Source organism: Trichoplusia ni, chromosome 21 (genome assembly GCF_003590095.1).
Source record: "Trichoplusia ni isolate ovarian cell line Hi5 chromosome 21, tn1, whole genome shotgun sequence".
In the NCBI taxonomy this organism is placed as follows: domain Eukaryota; kingdom Metazoa; phylum Arthropoda; class Insecta; order Lepidoptera; family Noctuidae; genus Trichoplusia; species Trichoplusia ni.
Window position 1 is genome coordinate 1,321,683 of NC_039498.1, and position 15,448 is coordinate 1,337,130.

At 35.0% G+C, this 15,448-nt stretch overlaps 1 protein-coding gene and 7 non-coding genes across 10 annotated transcripts in view; 3 read left to right on the forward strand and 5 right to left on the reverse strand.

The window, feature by feature from the left end:
- Positions 1–15,448, reverse strand: part of LOC113504136 (muscle M-line assembly protein unc-89-like) — a 62,939-nt gene that overhangs the window by 44,324 nt on the left and 3,167 nt on the right. For all 3 annotated transcript variants that reach the window (XM_026886291.1, XM_026886288.1, XM_026886290.1), the window contains exons 4-5: positions 5,734–5,805; positions 4,621–4,781 (exon numbers count right to left, since the gene is read on the reverse strand). In XM_026886291.1, the coding sequence (XP_026742092.1) occupies positions 4,621–4,781; positions 5,734–5,805 (233 nt within the window). The remainder of the gene's footprint in view (positions 1–4,620; positions 4,782–5,733; positions 5,806–15,448) is intronic.
- Trnan-guu lies at positions 5,347–5,419 on the reverse strand. The gene has a single exon. It is a non-coding gene; the product is annotated as a tRNA-Asn (tRNA).
- Trnat-agu lies at positions 6,286–6,359 on the reverse strand. The gene has a single exon. It is a non-coding gene; the product is annotated as a tRNA-Thr (tRNA).
- Positions 7,986–8,059, forward strand: Trnat-agu. The gene has a single exon. It is a non-coding gene; the product is annotated as a tRNA-Thr (tRNA).
- On the reverse strand, positions 8,874–8,947 carry Trnat-agu. The gene has a single exon. It is a non-coding gene; the product is annotated as a tRNA-Thr (tRNA).
- Trnan-guu lies at positions 11,903–11,975 on the forward strand. Its single transcript has one exon. It is a non-coding gene; the product is annotated as a tRNA-Asn (tRNA).
- Trnan-guu lies at positions 13,975–14,047 on the forward strand. The gene has a single exon. It is a non-coding gene; the product is annotated as a tRNA-Asn (tRNA).
- Trnan-guu lies at positions 14,880–14,952 on the reverse strand. The gene has a single exon. It is a non-coding gene; the product is annotated as a tRNA-Asn (tRNA).

Consider the following 15,448-nt stretch of genomic DNA (forward strand, 5'->3'; position numbering starts at 1 on the left):
TTCAGTTTTAATAATAGATTAACTTTCGTTAGACGTGTTACCATCACGCGAGCCTCGTTTAACACCGGCAGATGCACTTCTTTCAAATTTAGAGTTCTCACCTTTTTTACTTCTATCAGTTAAATCAGACGTACATTTAGATGTACTAGTTCTGCGCTGTGTGTCATTCACATTTGCTATTAATAGTCTCTCCGAATTTGTCAAGGTAGGGGAAACAGAACGCCTATTAGAAACAAAATATAAATTGATCTGACTATTGTCTTCAACAAATAAAACGAATTCATCTGCATCTGTTTTAGAACCTGCATCAAAACTGATTTTGGGTGATACACTTTGGTCACTATCAACGCAATTTATGATTATATCAAGATCTGATGTTAAAGAAGGGAAGCTAACTAAAGACAAAGAGGATAGTAAGGTGGGAACAGCTATAGACGGTGATCGTAATGCCAACACAGACGAAGATCTTTGAATCCCACAATCTTCTTTACTGGGATTATCTAAGCTTTCTCTCGATGACATTACTGGTAAAGGATCTGTTGGGTATGTATTGGATTTCAAAGACGATGTTTCAGACGAATGGTGCGCCATTCTCCTGGTGAGGTAGACTTTTGTCTCTTCTTCAGCTTTATTCAATCTTTGTTTTGGATTCAAAATCTCCAAATATTCTAAGCTGCATTTATGCCAGCTTCTAGTTCCCAGTTCCGTATTGTTTTCTCCTTGACTTAAGTGAAATGAGCGAAGATGCTGAAAACTGTCTTTTAATTTAACTGCTGCACAGTTTTCTACTAAGATTTGTTTAGCTGGCCTTCTTAATCTTTCTCCAAGGTCATCATACAATTACTGCGGAACCTGATTTTTTTCCTGTAAATTGATCAATTGTAACCAGTACTTCTTGTCTCAATAATACAATCGAATAAACTTTTAATTCTGTCTTGTTTCTATAATAACTTTTGACACTTGCGTTTTGAACTGCAAGTTCAAAGTTGCTTCAAATCAAGTTAAACTTCGTCTTTAGTTAAAACAAAAGACGTTATCATTGATCCTTTAACTGTAAATTACTTATGGCACATGTGACCTCGAGTTTCCTTGAGATCATAAGACTTAATTGAAGAACATGTAAAAATATTTCTCTGTCATCATTTCTTTGAATCATTTTCATTCCTTCAGTTTCGACAGCACCTTTTATTATTTCAAACTACTTTTTAATGTCTCTTTCTTCGTTTTCTCGTTTATGCTACAGCGCCTTTTGTTTTTAGCATTACGTTGTCTTTAACCATATACCTGTTGGAACGTTTTTATTAAGAGTTAACGGTTCTTTAGCTGCCGATGGCTCTGCCTAAGGACTGCACTGGTTTCCAATGATTTCTAGATGGATATTATCTTCAAAATCTTCGGCATTCTGTCTTAAAAAATGTATTGACCAAGCCTCACTGACGATGAACTCTACAAAGCCTTCATCTTGCATCAATCAATCAATCAATCAATAACTTTATTGCATTCCATAATGTGTACAAAGCTGGTAGGTAAAATTAAAAGAAACAATTATGGACCCTGTCGGGCACAGCAAAATTAGTTTTTTAGAGGAGAGGATGAAGAGCGCTTTTTAACATTTTAATATTAATTTTAATCGTAGGACAGAGATGGGTTTTAAAAATTTGATCTACTCAAATCATTTTTGGAACTATAAATACGAGAAAAATCCTTTGAGAAAAGTGTAACAGAAATAAATTAAGGTATTTGTTAAAACATAGTAAGCTGCTTTAAATACGTTGGTAGGATAAGTACATGCTGGCAATTAAACTGATCTTACTCATATTTATGAACACGAAATTGTGTATGGATGTTTGTAACTTTTTCACACGAAAACTGCTGAACAGATTTGGACCAAATTTGATACAGTTTGGTTCGGTCGCAAGCGAAGCTGCCGCCTATGAATGATCGTTACTGACGTTTATAACCTGGATGCACACTATCTCTGTTTCATGTTCCCGTGTGATCATTTTCGAATTGTACCGGGCGGAGCCGCTGGCAACAGCTAGTTTTAAATAAAAGTGAGTAGTCATTTAAATACCGATTATAGAAAAAAACAGGTCAAGCGCGAGTTAGACATTTGAGTGAGTGTTTCGTACAGAAAAAATAAACTAATTTTTAATAAACTTTTCTTACTTATCTAATATGTGACAATAACAACCGTTGCTAAACGTTAAGAAGACTCATATTATTTTTTGTTACTTGATGAAAAATTTCATCGCTTTAGCTACTAGAGTTCATAAGATATAGCCTGGTGACAGACGGAAAGACAGCGTAATTAATAATAGTGTTCCTTTGTTACCCTTTGGATATGTGAACTCTTAAAATGCTCGTTAATATAATAATGGATGTCAGCTCATGTTAATATCATTACAAGTATTGGCTTATTTCATTCTAAAGTTATCTTAATTAATCTTAAACCGTAATTATAGTGTTTCAATACATGTTGAAGTTAGAAGTTTAATAATAAAAAATAATTGAAATATATTAAATGCGGTATTCAATGGAATATTCAACTTAATTGAATAATATTCAATGTGATAATCATCACTGTTCATAATAAATTCAATGTTTTTGTTAAGAGGTATCTGCAGTTAGTCTGAACCCCGGTTGGTCTGTACTACCGAGATTAACTTTAAAAGCGTAGTAATGGGATAGTCAGTTAAAATCAGGATATTCAATAGCATATTCAGCCTAATAAAATATTCAACTTAATTGAATAATATTCAAAGTATTCAAATCGATTGTTTAATTTCTAAGGATATTTTGGCCCCGTCCAGTCCTTAGTCAGACGGAAGGGTGAGTTCATCGGCAGCTTGGCCCTAAGAAAAGGGCTTTACCTATTTTAACCAAACTACTTGTAACTACAAGTTATTTTCTCGAGACAGGATTTGATAAACACTCTACATTACGGTTGTTTTTGATAACCTAACCATTTATGGTTTTGGATATAGTTAATATCGATTTAATTTATAAGTATCAATGGTTACTTATAAATTAAAAGACTATAATAATAATAATATTTTTGTCTCGAGAAACTAACTACTAAAAGGAACTCTAAAATGGGATAATTTTAAATCGTAAAAAAAATAGAATGTTAAAAATGATGTCTGCAAAAAACCCGTATTCAATTATATTATGATTACTAGCCATTTATTATCAAGGCCTCCCTTACTTCCATTTATCCCGGTCTTTGACTATTTCAATCCTCCCTATAGTGGCCCACTAATCGGCAAAAGCATTGTATTTTATTAAATTAAAGCCGGGAGTAATTTGCCCAGCAGTGAGATCTACCATACGGTTGGATGTAAAAAAAACACAAGTTACGAATGAAAATGATCCCATTAATTTAAAGGAACATTGAATAACTATTTAATACTAAAAACAATGCAAGTTAACACAGAAAGCAATCCGCATAAATATTACTAGGAAAAGTAAAAATACAATAATACTAACACACGAAATAATCACCGTGTTATCTTGCACTGAAAACTAAATAATTATAAACCTGATTCAAATCGTAACATAGACCAAAACTATAAAATTAATCAACTTTCTCAAAGGAAAGTAGAAAAAAAAAATTAAATGGTTGATAACAATTTGGAAAATCACTGGTTTTGTTGTGAATAAAATTTAGTACATTGATAATGTTTAATCTGAATTTTTTCATTACTAGAAATCAATACGCATTATCAACAGTTCGAATCATGTTATCAAAATGCTATTTGACAAAAAAAAATCTTATCACGTCCGATAAAGAAAATGTCTTTCTAATTTTGATTAATCTCCATCCGGCTTATACATATTTAATTTAAAAAACAAATTAACCACTACTGAATTCAAGTTAATACCAAGAGTATACCACTAAGTTTAAAAAGTGATATTATTGTGTGGAACAGAGACAGAGCTATACACGGCGTAGTGCGGCATCTCTTTTCCACATCTCAATAATATTACTTTGACAGCCGTATACACGAAATACGCAGATCTTTGTAAGCTATCATGTTGTCCTTATCATACTCAAGAGGAATGTAGAGACAAATAGTGATAGTGGACACATGAGTACATTTCGTTGTCATACGGCTGTAAGATCAATTTTCATATTAAATGACGCAACTATTCACGCGTACTTATCGGAATCGTCCGACTAGTTTCAGATCCAACCGGGGTTCTCAAACGAGCGAGTGAAACTGACATTGACAGCCAGTGAGTGGAAAATGGCCTATCTTATATACTTTTTACATATAAAAATGAATTGCTGTTCGTTAGTCTCGCTAAAACTCGAGAACGGCTGAACTGATTTGGCTTATTTCAGTCTTCAAATATTCGAAGCAGTCCTGGGTAAGTTTAATCACGGTTATAATATGGAAAAACGCAAAAAAGAAATGGTGATTTTATAATATGGAAAAATTGCAAAATAAAAATGTACGTCAACCGTTAGGCGGTACGTAGTTTACCGGGTTGTAATAAAACCTATTTGATTTTGAAACTAGTCGGGCGATCTCGATAAATACGAGAGCAAACCGTTGCATCATTTAAGCACGAATCATTCTTACGTAAACTACACTTAAAGTGACTAAAACTTACTTAGTGGCATTTTTGTGAGCAATTTCCACTAGGTTGAAGGTTGTCTTCGCTTCCAGCAACATTATCATCACCTTCAGAACGTTGTACCACGCTTCTTTTGCGTCCCATATTGTCATACCGCCTTTTTCTATCCCCAGATAAGGGTATGGATCGATCGCAGACTGGAACAAGTATAAATTGAAAGCTTATTAAAATATCCCCGACATATTTCGAATTGAAATGTTTGTGAGTGGATAGATTTCTTTGTATTATATCAGTCAAGCCCATTTATTTGAAGATGTAAAAAAATATTGGTTGCCGCCATTTTGTAAAAGGTTTCACAGATTTTCATGTGACGTAAGTTATAGATACTGAAAGGATTTTTATTTCAAGTAGACTGAAGTCAACAAGGGTGTCCTTACTAGTCAAGATTTTAATTGTTTTTTGTTAATCCTGCATTGTGCGAAGAAAATTTTTTTTCAACTTCATGTTGAAAAAAAAATTTTGTGTGTTTGTAATTATTTCTAGAAGTCGCAAAACGAGCAATTTGGAAACGTTATTCATAATCAAATGGATAGAGGTAAGCTATCTTAAATGTAACAATTCTATGGAAAACAACAGGGAGGAACTCTGTTTTACCTAAAAACTAAATATAATCTTTGGAAATACATAGTGGACTTTGTCATTCTAATCTTTCTTTGCAATTTTAACAATATAACAGTCGAATAAAAGTTGAACAAAAAGATACGCCCCCGGGTGGGCTCGAACCACCAACCTTTCGGTTAACAGCCGAACGCGCTAGCCATTGCGCCACGGAGGCCATGAATGAAGCGTTAAAAATTTAGGTCAGAACTGGGCTATTTTAAATAGCACAAAAAAATAATCATAACAATCTCGTTAATACATGTAACAGGTAAATATTAAACATTGAGGCTGTAATACTTTTACAATTTTAATTAAAATAGTTTCAATACGATTATCCAACAGCGTTAAAGCTAAGTTGTTCTTAACTGGGTATTTTTTATCTTCCTTGCTTTTTTGAATCTATCTGACAGACTGAACAGATTTATATTATAAGATTTAGTCAAATACCCTATTTTAATGATTGTATGTGTATTATATTTAGATAATTACCTCTAATATATCAAGATTCACGACTTTGACTCCTGCCACGCCTCTGTGCCTTACACTAACTCTAAGACTGGCCTGAAACAAAAGAAAAACATCATTTTTATACATATATATGTAATTCTACTGTATGTTTGTATGATACTGAAGTTCTCTTAACATCTGAAAAACAGATTTGATTGAAAAAAATTGTATGCCCAAAGGTAAAATGATTTGACTGCCCTACAAATTGGTCGAGGATACCATGCTAAAGCCACTAAGCGGACGTGTCGCGGCTTCGATCCCCGTGTAGGACATGTTTAAATTATATAATGTCGTTTTATAATTATAAAAAAGAGAGAACCCTGGATGGGTTACACATTGATCACTTATTCGATGTGGTTTCGAAACTAAGAATAATGACATTGCTTTATTTAATATCATAATTAAAAGAATAAACAAAAACTAAATTCGAAGTGTCATTATAAAATATGACTTTTTCACTACTTATAAACCAATAAATCTACTGAAATCTTTCAAATTAATAAAAGTTCCTAAAAACAAAAAAGCATCGAGTCAAGGCCCCGGCGAGATTCGAACTCACGATCTCCTGTTTACTAGACAGGCGCTTTAACCAACTAAGCCACGGCGCCTACGATGTGCGTGCTGAAAATTTACATTTACAACATTTTTCAGAAGTAAAACACACATAATTTCTGTGGATTTAAATAAACGACACGCAAGAGAAGGCGACTTTACAAAAAAGAAATTTTACGTTGACAAAATTCTCTTCTGATTATTTTTTTTATGGGGAAATCCATTTTTGTAGGGTCTCTGCCACATCCTCTATTGTGCCACAGTCAGGACAGTTGGGCGACGAAATCTTCTTCTCTCTCATAAAATGTGAAACTATACTAATCTATACTAAAACTATAGTATAAATGCGAAAGTATTTCTGTCTGTCTGTCTAGCTTTCACGATAAAGCTACTGAAATGATTGTAATGTAAGTTGGTATAAGGGTGGTCTAGAGACAGAAAGGTAGGCAACAAGGAGACGGGCGCGTCGTCCTGCGCACCCGTTCTTATGAGGAGTGAGGGGTGGGCTTTTTACACCTATCCCTTGAGAATCCCAGAGTATGTGCGAGCGATCTCGTGACTCTGGCTAAAGCAGTAGAAGGGGCCCGAGATTGTCGGTGATTTTAGTCGGTGGAAGTCCGAAGTATCCCCACACCGTGCCCTCGACGTGGGTTGAAGAGATTAGCGTTTCACCCCGGAAAAAAAGGCTACTTTTTAACTGGAGAAGAAGTTGTAGAGGTTGTAAGGGGTCAAAGTTTACATACAACTTTTTTTTGAATGGATTACTTACGGCTTTGAAATTTGGGTCAAATATTGTTTATAGAAAATAATTATATATGTCCACACCTTTTTTTGAGTATTTTGATTTTAATGGGGGTAATGGATGATGTTCACAACTCTTTTTTTGTAATGGGTAAAAAAAGTTAAACTCGCATCAAGACGCGTGACCTGCTGTCCTGAAAGGGTCGAAAATTCGTAAGAGATTGACATATAAGTGTACAATAATAAAGGTAATATCGGAATTAATAAATATTGTATTCTACCACATAAATGATAGTATGTATGTAAAGTGTGTATGTATGTGCAATATAGTATAAATCTATACTAATATATAAAGCTGAAGAGTTTGTTTGTTTGAACGAGCTAATCTCAGAAACTACTGGTCCAAATAGAAAAATTCTTTTTGTGTTGAATAGACCATTCATCGAGGAAGGCTTTAGGCTATAAACCATCACACTGCGACTAATAGGAGCGAAGATACAATGGAAAATGTGAAAAAAAACAGGATAGGTATAAATCATAAGTTATATCTTCTAACCACGGGGACGAAGTCGCGGGCAACAGCTAGTAAAGAAATAAAGATTACTTGTCTGCTGACCGAATTGCAATTACTGCAAAATTATTCCCAAACCATTAAGAAATATAAAAAAATGCACAACGTTAATATTCAAGTTTTCACTTCATCAAAGTGCAACCCGTTATTTTTATTTTATTTTTACTAGAGTTTATTGATAGAAATACACTCGCCAAGATTGTTTACCTAACTTTTTTTGAGTACCTAAACTAACGGAGTATTTATAGATAGTAAAACACTTTGATAAGCTAATGAGTTTTGATGTTATCATAATAATAATTGTAAAATATGAATGTGAGAAAATACGCATACAAAATTCGGTTTGCATATTATAGCATTGAGAAATGTAGGCGCCGTGGCTTAGTTGGTTAAAGCGCCTGTCTAGTAAACAGGAGATCGTGAGTTCGAATCTCGCCGGGGCCTTAATAGATAATACCTTGTGTATGCTTATTAAATTGTTGGGTCAAAATATTTTTTAATTGATTTTCGCATTTGGGCGTAAAAAAACTGATATTTAACAAATAATATATTAGTTATTTTTTACAAAACAGGGATATTTTTTTTTGTTACAAATACACGAAGAGTGAAAGGATCCTCTGTATTTCCATTTGTCCCCGGACTGTATCTCATAAACCGTGTTATAGACAGTTGAAATTTTGATGTGTGACTCTTTTTTTACTTATTTTCTATACGAACTAAATTCAATGGCGAACATAATGCCTGTGGCATTTCCCTAACAGTCAACTATAGAATGATGTAGAGATAACAAGAAGGTGATAAAATATAAAGAGAGTATTGAAAATACTTGAATCTATACTAATATATTCGTTTTTGCGTTTGTTTGAACGCGCTAATCTCAGGAACTACTGGTTCAAATTGCAAAAAATATTTTTGTGTTCAATAAACCATTCATCGAGGAAGGTTTAAGGCTATATACCATCACGACTAATAGGAGCGAAGATACAATGGAAAATGTGGCGACACCGGGGAAAAATATGCATCTTCGAGGGCTTCCGTTCAAAAATTCCTAACTTCTTACCACGCGGACGAAGTCGGGGCAACAGCTAGTTATATATAAATAGTAAAATAAAAAAGGCACTTCTTAAGATTTTTTGTCCATTATTAACTAAAAAATTGTTCCCACTAGAAACGTTTTTTGTTTGTGTCTTCAGTTTGCCTTTACCTCCGAAGACCGACTTTTAATGATAAATAAAAAAAAAACATATTTATCCAACCAAGGCCCCGGCGAGATTCGAACTCACGATCTCCTGTTTACTAGACAGGCGCTTTAACCAACTAAGCCACGGCGCCTACACGTGCAGAGCGCGATATTAGCTATCTCACCCATATTAATTCAAAAATGGAGAGTATTAAATTATTGTCCATTCAAAAATAGTTTCTCATCTATGCCACAACAACAAAAACGCGTTGAAAAATCTATCTTATTCCTCTTGCAATAACGTTCATAATTATATTACATCCCACGGCTGGGCACAGGCCTCTTCCCGTATAAAGAAGGTTTCAGCATTGATCACCACGCTAGCTCACTGCGGGCGATTTCAGATTCGGAAATTTAGACTCCAGGCTTCCTCACGATGTTTTCCTTCACCGTTTGTCAGTGGTGTCTTTGAATAAGAAGACAGAGAAATTGAGTCACATAAATCCAAACGGAACGACAAACAAACATACAAACAAACAAGAAAGTGGATGTATGAAAACGTGGGATAAAACATACGTAAAAATTTTAAAAAGTCACTTTGGTACTTTGCCTGCGTTGGGATCGAACCTGCACCTCATGCATACTAATCCATGGACACAACCGCAAGGCCACCACGACATCAAGTTCATTATCACTTCAAAGTATTGAAATATTAATCATATAATTCTTGACATAAATACATATATTAACAATGTATGCAAATAGAATAATAGTCAATTGACAATGGCCGACGTCTTCTGTTTGTATATTAAACAAATAGAATGCAGCATCATATTGATAAACAGTTTCTGAATTAATGATAACACTTGAACAAATTAATAATAAGGTTATGAAACGGCACGTTAAATTGTGGGTCCCGGCTGTTATTCCTACATTTTTGACAGTCGTTACAGGTAGTCAGAAGCTTGAAAAAGTCTGACAGCCAGTCTAACCAAGGGGTGTCGTGTTGCCCAGGTAACTGGGTTGAGGAGGTCAGATAGGCAGTCGCTCCTTGTAAAACACTGGTACTTAGCTGAAACCGGTTGGACTGGTAGCCGACCCCAACATAGTTGGGAAAAGGCTAGGCCGATGATGACTGAAAGACACACCAATATTGTTTAGGTACTGTTCTAATAGACATAATATGCCTACCTCGTAGGATGGTGTTTCTTTACATTAATATGCCTACGAGATGGTGCTACGCCTCTACGATGAAACCGAAATTGTGTTTTAATTTGTACTAAACTAATATATGAAATTCCCGTGTCACGATGTTAGTTACCGTACTCCTCCGAAACGACTTAACCGATTTTTATAAAATTTTGTATATATATTGGGTAGCTCTGAGAATAGAACAACATATATTTTTCATATTTTTCATTTGGCTGGCCTGTTGGTCAAGTGGTTAGTGACCCTGACTGCTATACCGGAGGTCGTGGGTTCGATTCCCACCCAGGACAAATGTTTGTGTGATGAGCACGATCATTTGTTCTGTGTCTGGGTGTAATTTATCTAAAATATGTATGTATTTAGAAATATATAAGTATGTTTATCAGTTGTCTAGTACTCATAACACAAGCTCTGCTTAATTTGAGACTAGATGGCGTTGTGTGAATATTGTCCAACATTATATATATTATATATATATACCCCTAAGTGTTAAGGGTTGCTCATCATTTTTTTTTATAATGTGGCATTAAAAATACATACAACTAGAAATAATTTATTAGGCAAAACAACGTTTGCTGGGTCAGCTAGTATAAATATTATAAAATTAAGTTCAAGAGAAAATCATATTGTAATGGAGACTAATTTTGCCTTATTCAATTAAATAAACACCTAATTAAATATTTTTGCTATCATATTTCATTCAGGCACTTAATATGTAGAGCTTGTTTGAGCTTAATTCACCATTATCTATAAATTACTTATTATTCTTATTTATTATATTACTAGCTGACCCAGCAAACGTCGTTTTGCCGATTTTTTTTTTCTAGTTGTATGTGATTTTAGTGCCACATTATAAAAAAGATAAAAACAAACAATATTGTCTAAAAAATAAAATATATTTTTTTCGTGTGGGCAACCCTTGTCACTTAGGGGTATGAAAAATAGATGTTGTTCTATTCTCAGACCTACCCAATATGTATACAAAATTTCATAAGAATCGGTCGTACCGTTTCGGAGGAGTACGGTAACTAACATCGTGACACGGGAATTTTATATATTAGATTTAAACTAGCTGTTGCCCGCGACTTCGTCCACGTGGTTAGAATTTTCCCCGTTTTTTCCACATTTTGCATTGTATCTTCGCTCTTTTAGACGCAGCGTGATGTTATATAGCCTATAGCCTTCCTTGATAAATGGTCTATTCAACGCAAAATGAATTTTTCAAATCGAACGAGTAGTTCCTGAGATTAGCGCGTTCAAACAAACAAACAAACTCTTCAGCTTTATATATTAGTATATTGCATGTACAAACAAAACTACAAGGGTAAATCTCTACCAGCATGCCCGCGGCAGGAGAATTCGTCAGCTTTTATTTACGGACTTCAGAAAGGTGGAGGTTATCAATTGGTCTGTATATTTTATGTTTGCTACCTCATTGCTTCAGACTGGATGTATCGATTTTATTTATTCTTTTTTCATTTAACGTGAAATAGCTTTTTTGGTCGCAATAAAATTTCATCAAGTCTGTGAAGTAGGTTTTTAATTGAAGTCAAAAACATACAACGGTTTTTGTTGTTAAAATAATATCATGTTAAATTAGGTTCATGGATAATTAAACAGTTACAAGATGACAAACTGTCTGACTCTCGTCAAAGTGGGCAGAAGATCGCATCCCATTTGGTTACTAAATCCGATGCGTACTTGACCTTGTATTAAACCTCTTTGATAATCTAAACCAATTTGTTTATCGTCTCGCCTACGTATTTAAAAAACTATAAATACTCAAGTAGCTATGAGGAAAGGTCATAGAGGTTAAATACAATAAAAAAAAAAAACATTTTTTAATGTAGGTTATAGGTACATATAAATTGTGTGTATATTTCGCGCCCCATGGCAACGCCTCCGTGGCGCAATGGCTAGCGCGTTCGGCTGTTAACCGAAAGGTTGGTGGTTCGAGCCCACCCGGGGGCGATTGTTTTTGCAGACTGCCATATAGGAATGTATTTTATTCAAAATTACAAATTATTTATTGTAATTTCCATAACACCTATGATAATATTAAGCAGACCTCAGTGATCTTTCCATATCATATTATAATTATATACAAATACATTATACATATCTACTCGTTATATGATAAAATTCTCGTGTCACAATCTCAGTTGACATATACCGCCAAAACGGCTCGACCGAATTTCATTAAATTTTGTTAGGTACGCATGTTTAGTAGGTCTGAGAATCTGCTACTATCCTTTTTGTTGCCTATTGAAATTTTATCGTTGAAAAATCGTGCACGCTATTTTATAGTTGTAAATTGCACTGTCACCGGTTTGAAGCTACCCTAAAAATGTAATTCAGCTTGCTTATCGGGAAGTGCCTCAAAATTTTGTTGCAAAAATCCAACCGGAACGACAAACAAACAAACAAGAAAAAAAGTGTATAAAAACAAGGGGAAAACGTGGGAATGAGATCAATAAGTAGCAGACTACACGAATATCCGAGTGGTTGAGGTCACTACGCGCTAGGTCGCGAGTTCGATCCCCACGTAGGACAAGCATTATCGTGAAGCACAATTAATGCTTATCCTGAGTCTGGGTGTCTTCTTGCATGTTAGTTTAATATTTGAGAAACGACCATGATACAAGGATTAAATTCATTGGTACGGGAGCCGAATAATAAAATATAATGTTTTACTTCAACAAATCCAAAGAGATTAGTTTTTTAAGTAAATAATCAATCACATTAATTCAGAACTTATCTTTGGCATCTTTCATGAGATTAAAAACAATAATTACAGCTGATGGATTAGTCTTATCAAAGATGATATAATAATTATCGGTAAAACCACTCAGCTATAAGACGACGCCACAATATCGCGGAGTTTTTAATACATTGCGGAGTCGCGCCGCTCTGGTATCAAAAGTGACGTATCATTACCAGCAATGTATCACAACTCTTACGATACTTTCTGCACTGTTTTAATTTATCGTTATCATTATAATTAGCTACTTTCCTTAGATAAGGTACATGTTTGGGGGAAACCCGGTTATGTCTGCATGGATAGCCGACTGATATAAGTTATTACACCAAACCGACAGCGCGAAAGGTCGTGGGTTCGATGCCCGGACAATCATTTGGGTGATCTACGAACGCTTGTCCTGAGTCGGGCGTCTGTACTCAGGCACGGTGGAGTGATGATCTGCGCAAGATGGCAGGAACTGGATGCGAACAGCCGAAGGTAGATCTCGATGGCGTGCAATTGAGGAGGCCGATGTCCAGCAGTGGACGAATATGGGCTGCTGATGATGATGATGATGTCCTGAGTCTGGGTGTCTTCGTGCGTGTGACTTGAATGTTTGTGAAACCCCCCGCGAAACAAGGATGAATTCCTTAGTGCAAGAGACGCTTTTAGAAAGCAGTTCAATGATCTCTTCTGTGTCATAAAATATTCCGAAAAATATAAGTATGGGCAGACCGCAGATGATTTTGTTCAAACCGTCTTTAAAAATATAGGAAGCCTACTTTTCGGATAAGACATCTTCCCTCTTCGGGTTGAGCGGAAGGAAGAGTCAGACTTCGACTGACTAAAGCCCACCCATGTTCCTTCCTTTGACCTTCATGTGCCGGGGGGATGGTCCCCCTTTTGGATAATCTCATTAGTAAGAGGAGAAGATTGCGCTCTAGATAACTGTGTATATGTTAGACTTAGGAGCTGATCCTAAGCTAAACTAGTAACTTATTCATAATTTCACTATGAGTTTCTCGGTTAGTGATTCTTACTGGAAAACCGGAACTAGTTTGATGCCCGCACTAAATATTATCGCGATTAGTATTTTTTGTGGCTATCTATACTAGGCAATTATAACTTTAGTTTTTTTAAGTTGGATAAAACTGCAAACGGTATGCAAATTTGATCTAAATATTTTCGATTTTTTTCGACAGACGCGCTATTTTCTCGTTCACTCTCATAGCCTCCGTGGCGCAATGGCTAGCGCGTTCGGCTGTTAACCGAAAGGTTGGTGGTTCGAGCCCACCCGGGGGCGACAGACATGTTTTATGTTTTTAACCAAAAAAACTAGCATATTCAAAAACGGTAAAACTTGTGTAAGTTAGCTAAATATTCCATCTCTCGAAACAATATGGTAATAAAATAATTTCGTAATTACTAAACGGTATTTTCATTATCATTTTTATCTTTAGAAGTGAAACTCAATGACTTAAATAAGAAAAATTAATAGATTTAAAAATCTAAATACCCGTGTTTTTAAACGACACTCCATTTAAATTTTATCAAAATCGATCCAGCCGTTTTTATTGATTTGGTTTTGAAGCGACCCTGAAAATTTCAGCTTACTAGCTTATCGGGAAGTGCCTTAGAATTGAGTTACAAAAACCTGGGAAAAATGGTCTCTTGGCGTAGAATTGACATACAGTGTTGAACATGGGTTCTGTGATTGCTTGTTATCATCATCATCAACTACGCCATTTGTCTTCCCACTGCTGGGCAGGGTTCTCCCCTTTCTTGCCAAAGTAGGCATCTAAAAAAAAGCTCGATAAATTTTTCACTGAATGAAAACACTTGAACTACAACACTTTAACTTGAAACAAGGGGGCCCTCCAACTAAGACCTAAACATTTGCTTGTTGTCTTGTTGTAACCTATAACTGTATGTAATGTACACTATTTTGGCAAACTGATAAGAGAAATAAAGGAAGTCTGAAAAAAAAACTTCCTAAGGCATGTGCATACAGCATTCGTATATAAATATAACGAATAGGACCCAAATGTTGACTTACTTGGCTCATCCTTGGACGAAAGTTAATTGTGTATCATTCTTAATGTGCCTTAAATCGTGATGCAGTAAAAGATAAAAATCGCCCCCGGGTGGGCTCGAACCACCAACCTTTCGGTTAACAGCCGAACGCGCTAGCCATTGCGCCACGGAGGCGTTGCTAATATCTATGAATTTTTCCGTGGCGTCGAATAAAATATTATTATAGGATTTAAGTTAAATAAATAAACAAATATGTTTTTAAATAAAGACTCATTTAGACCTTTCATTTTAGACATTGCTATGAAACATTGAAGAGTTCGTGACTAAACTACAACTACCTCAACAGATCTCAGATTAAGTTACACTTGACCCAATAGGTCAGTAGATGGGTGAACATCTTTGTCATAAATTGTTCCTCCATGTTTCGGAAGGCACGTTAAATTGTGTTCCAGTTGTTATTTATACACTATCGACAATCTTTACAGCTGCAGGTAGTTAGAAGCTTGAAGGTCTGACAACCAGTCTAACTATTGATTGATTGTAATTCAATATGTTTTAACTTAATAAAATATTTTTTTTTACTAAATTGTATTGTTGTTAAATGTATTTATATTTGAATTTTGTCAAATTTTTTCACTGTATGGACTTTTACGTCTAATATAAATGATTC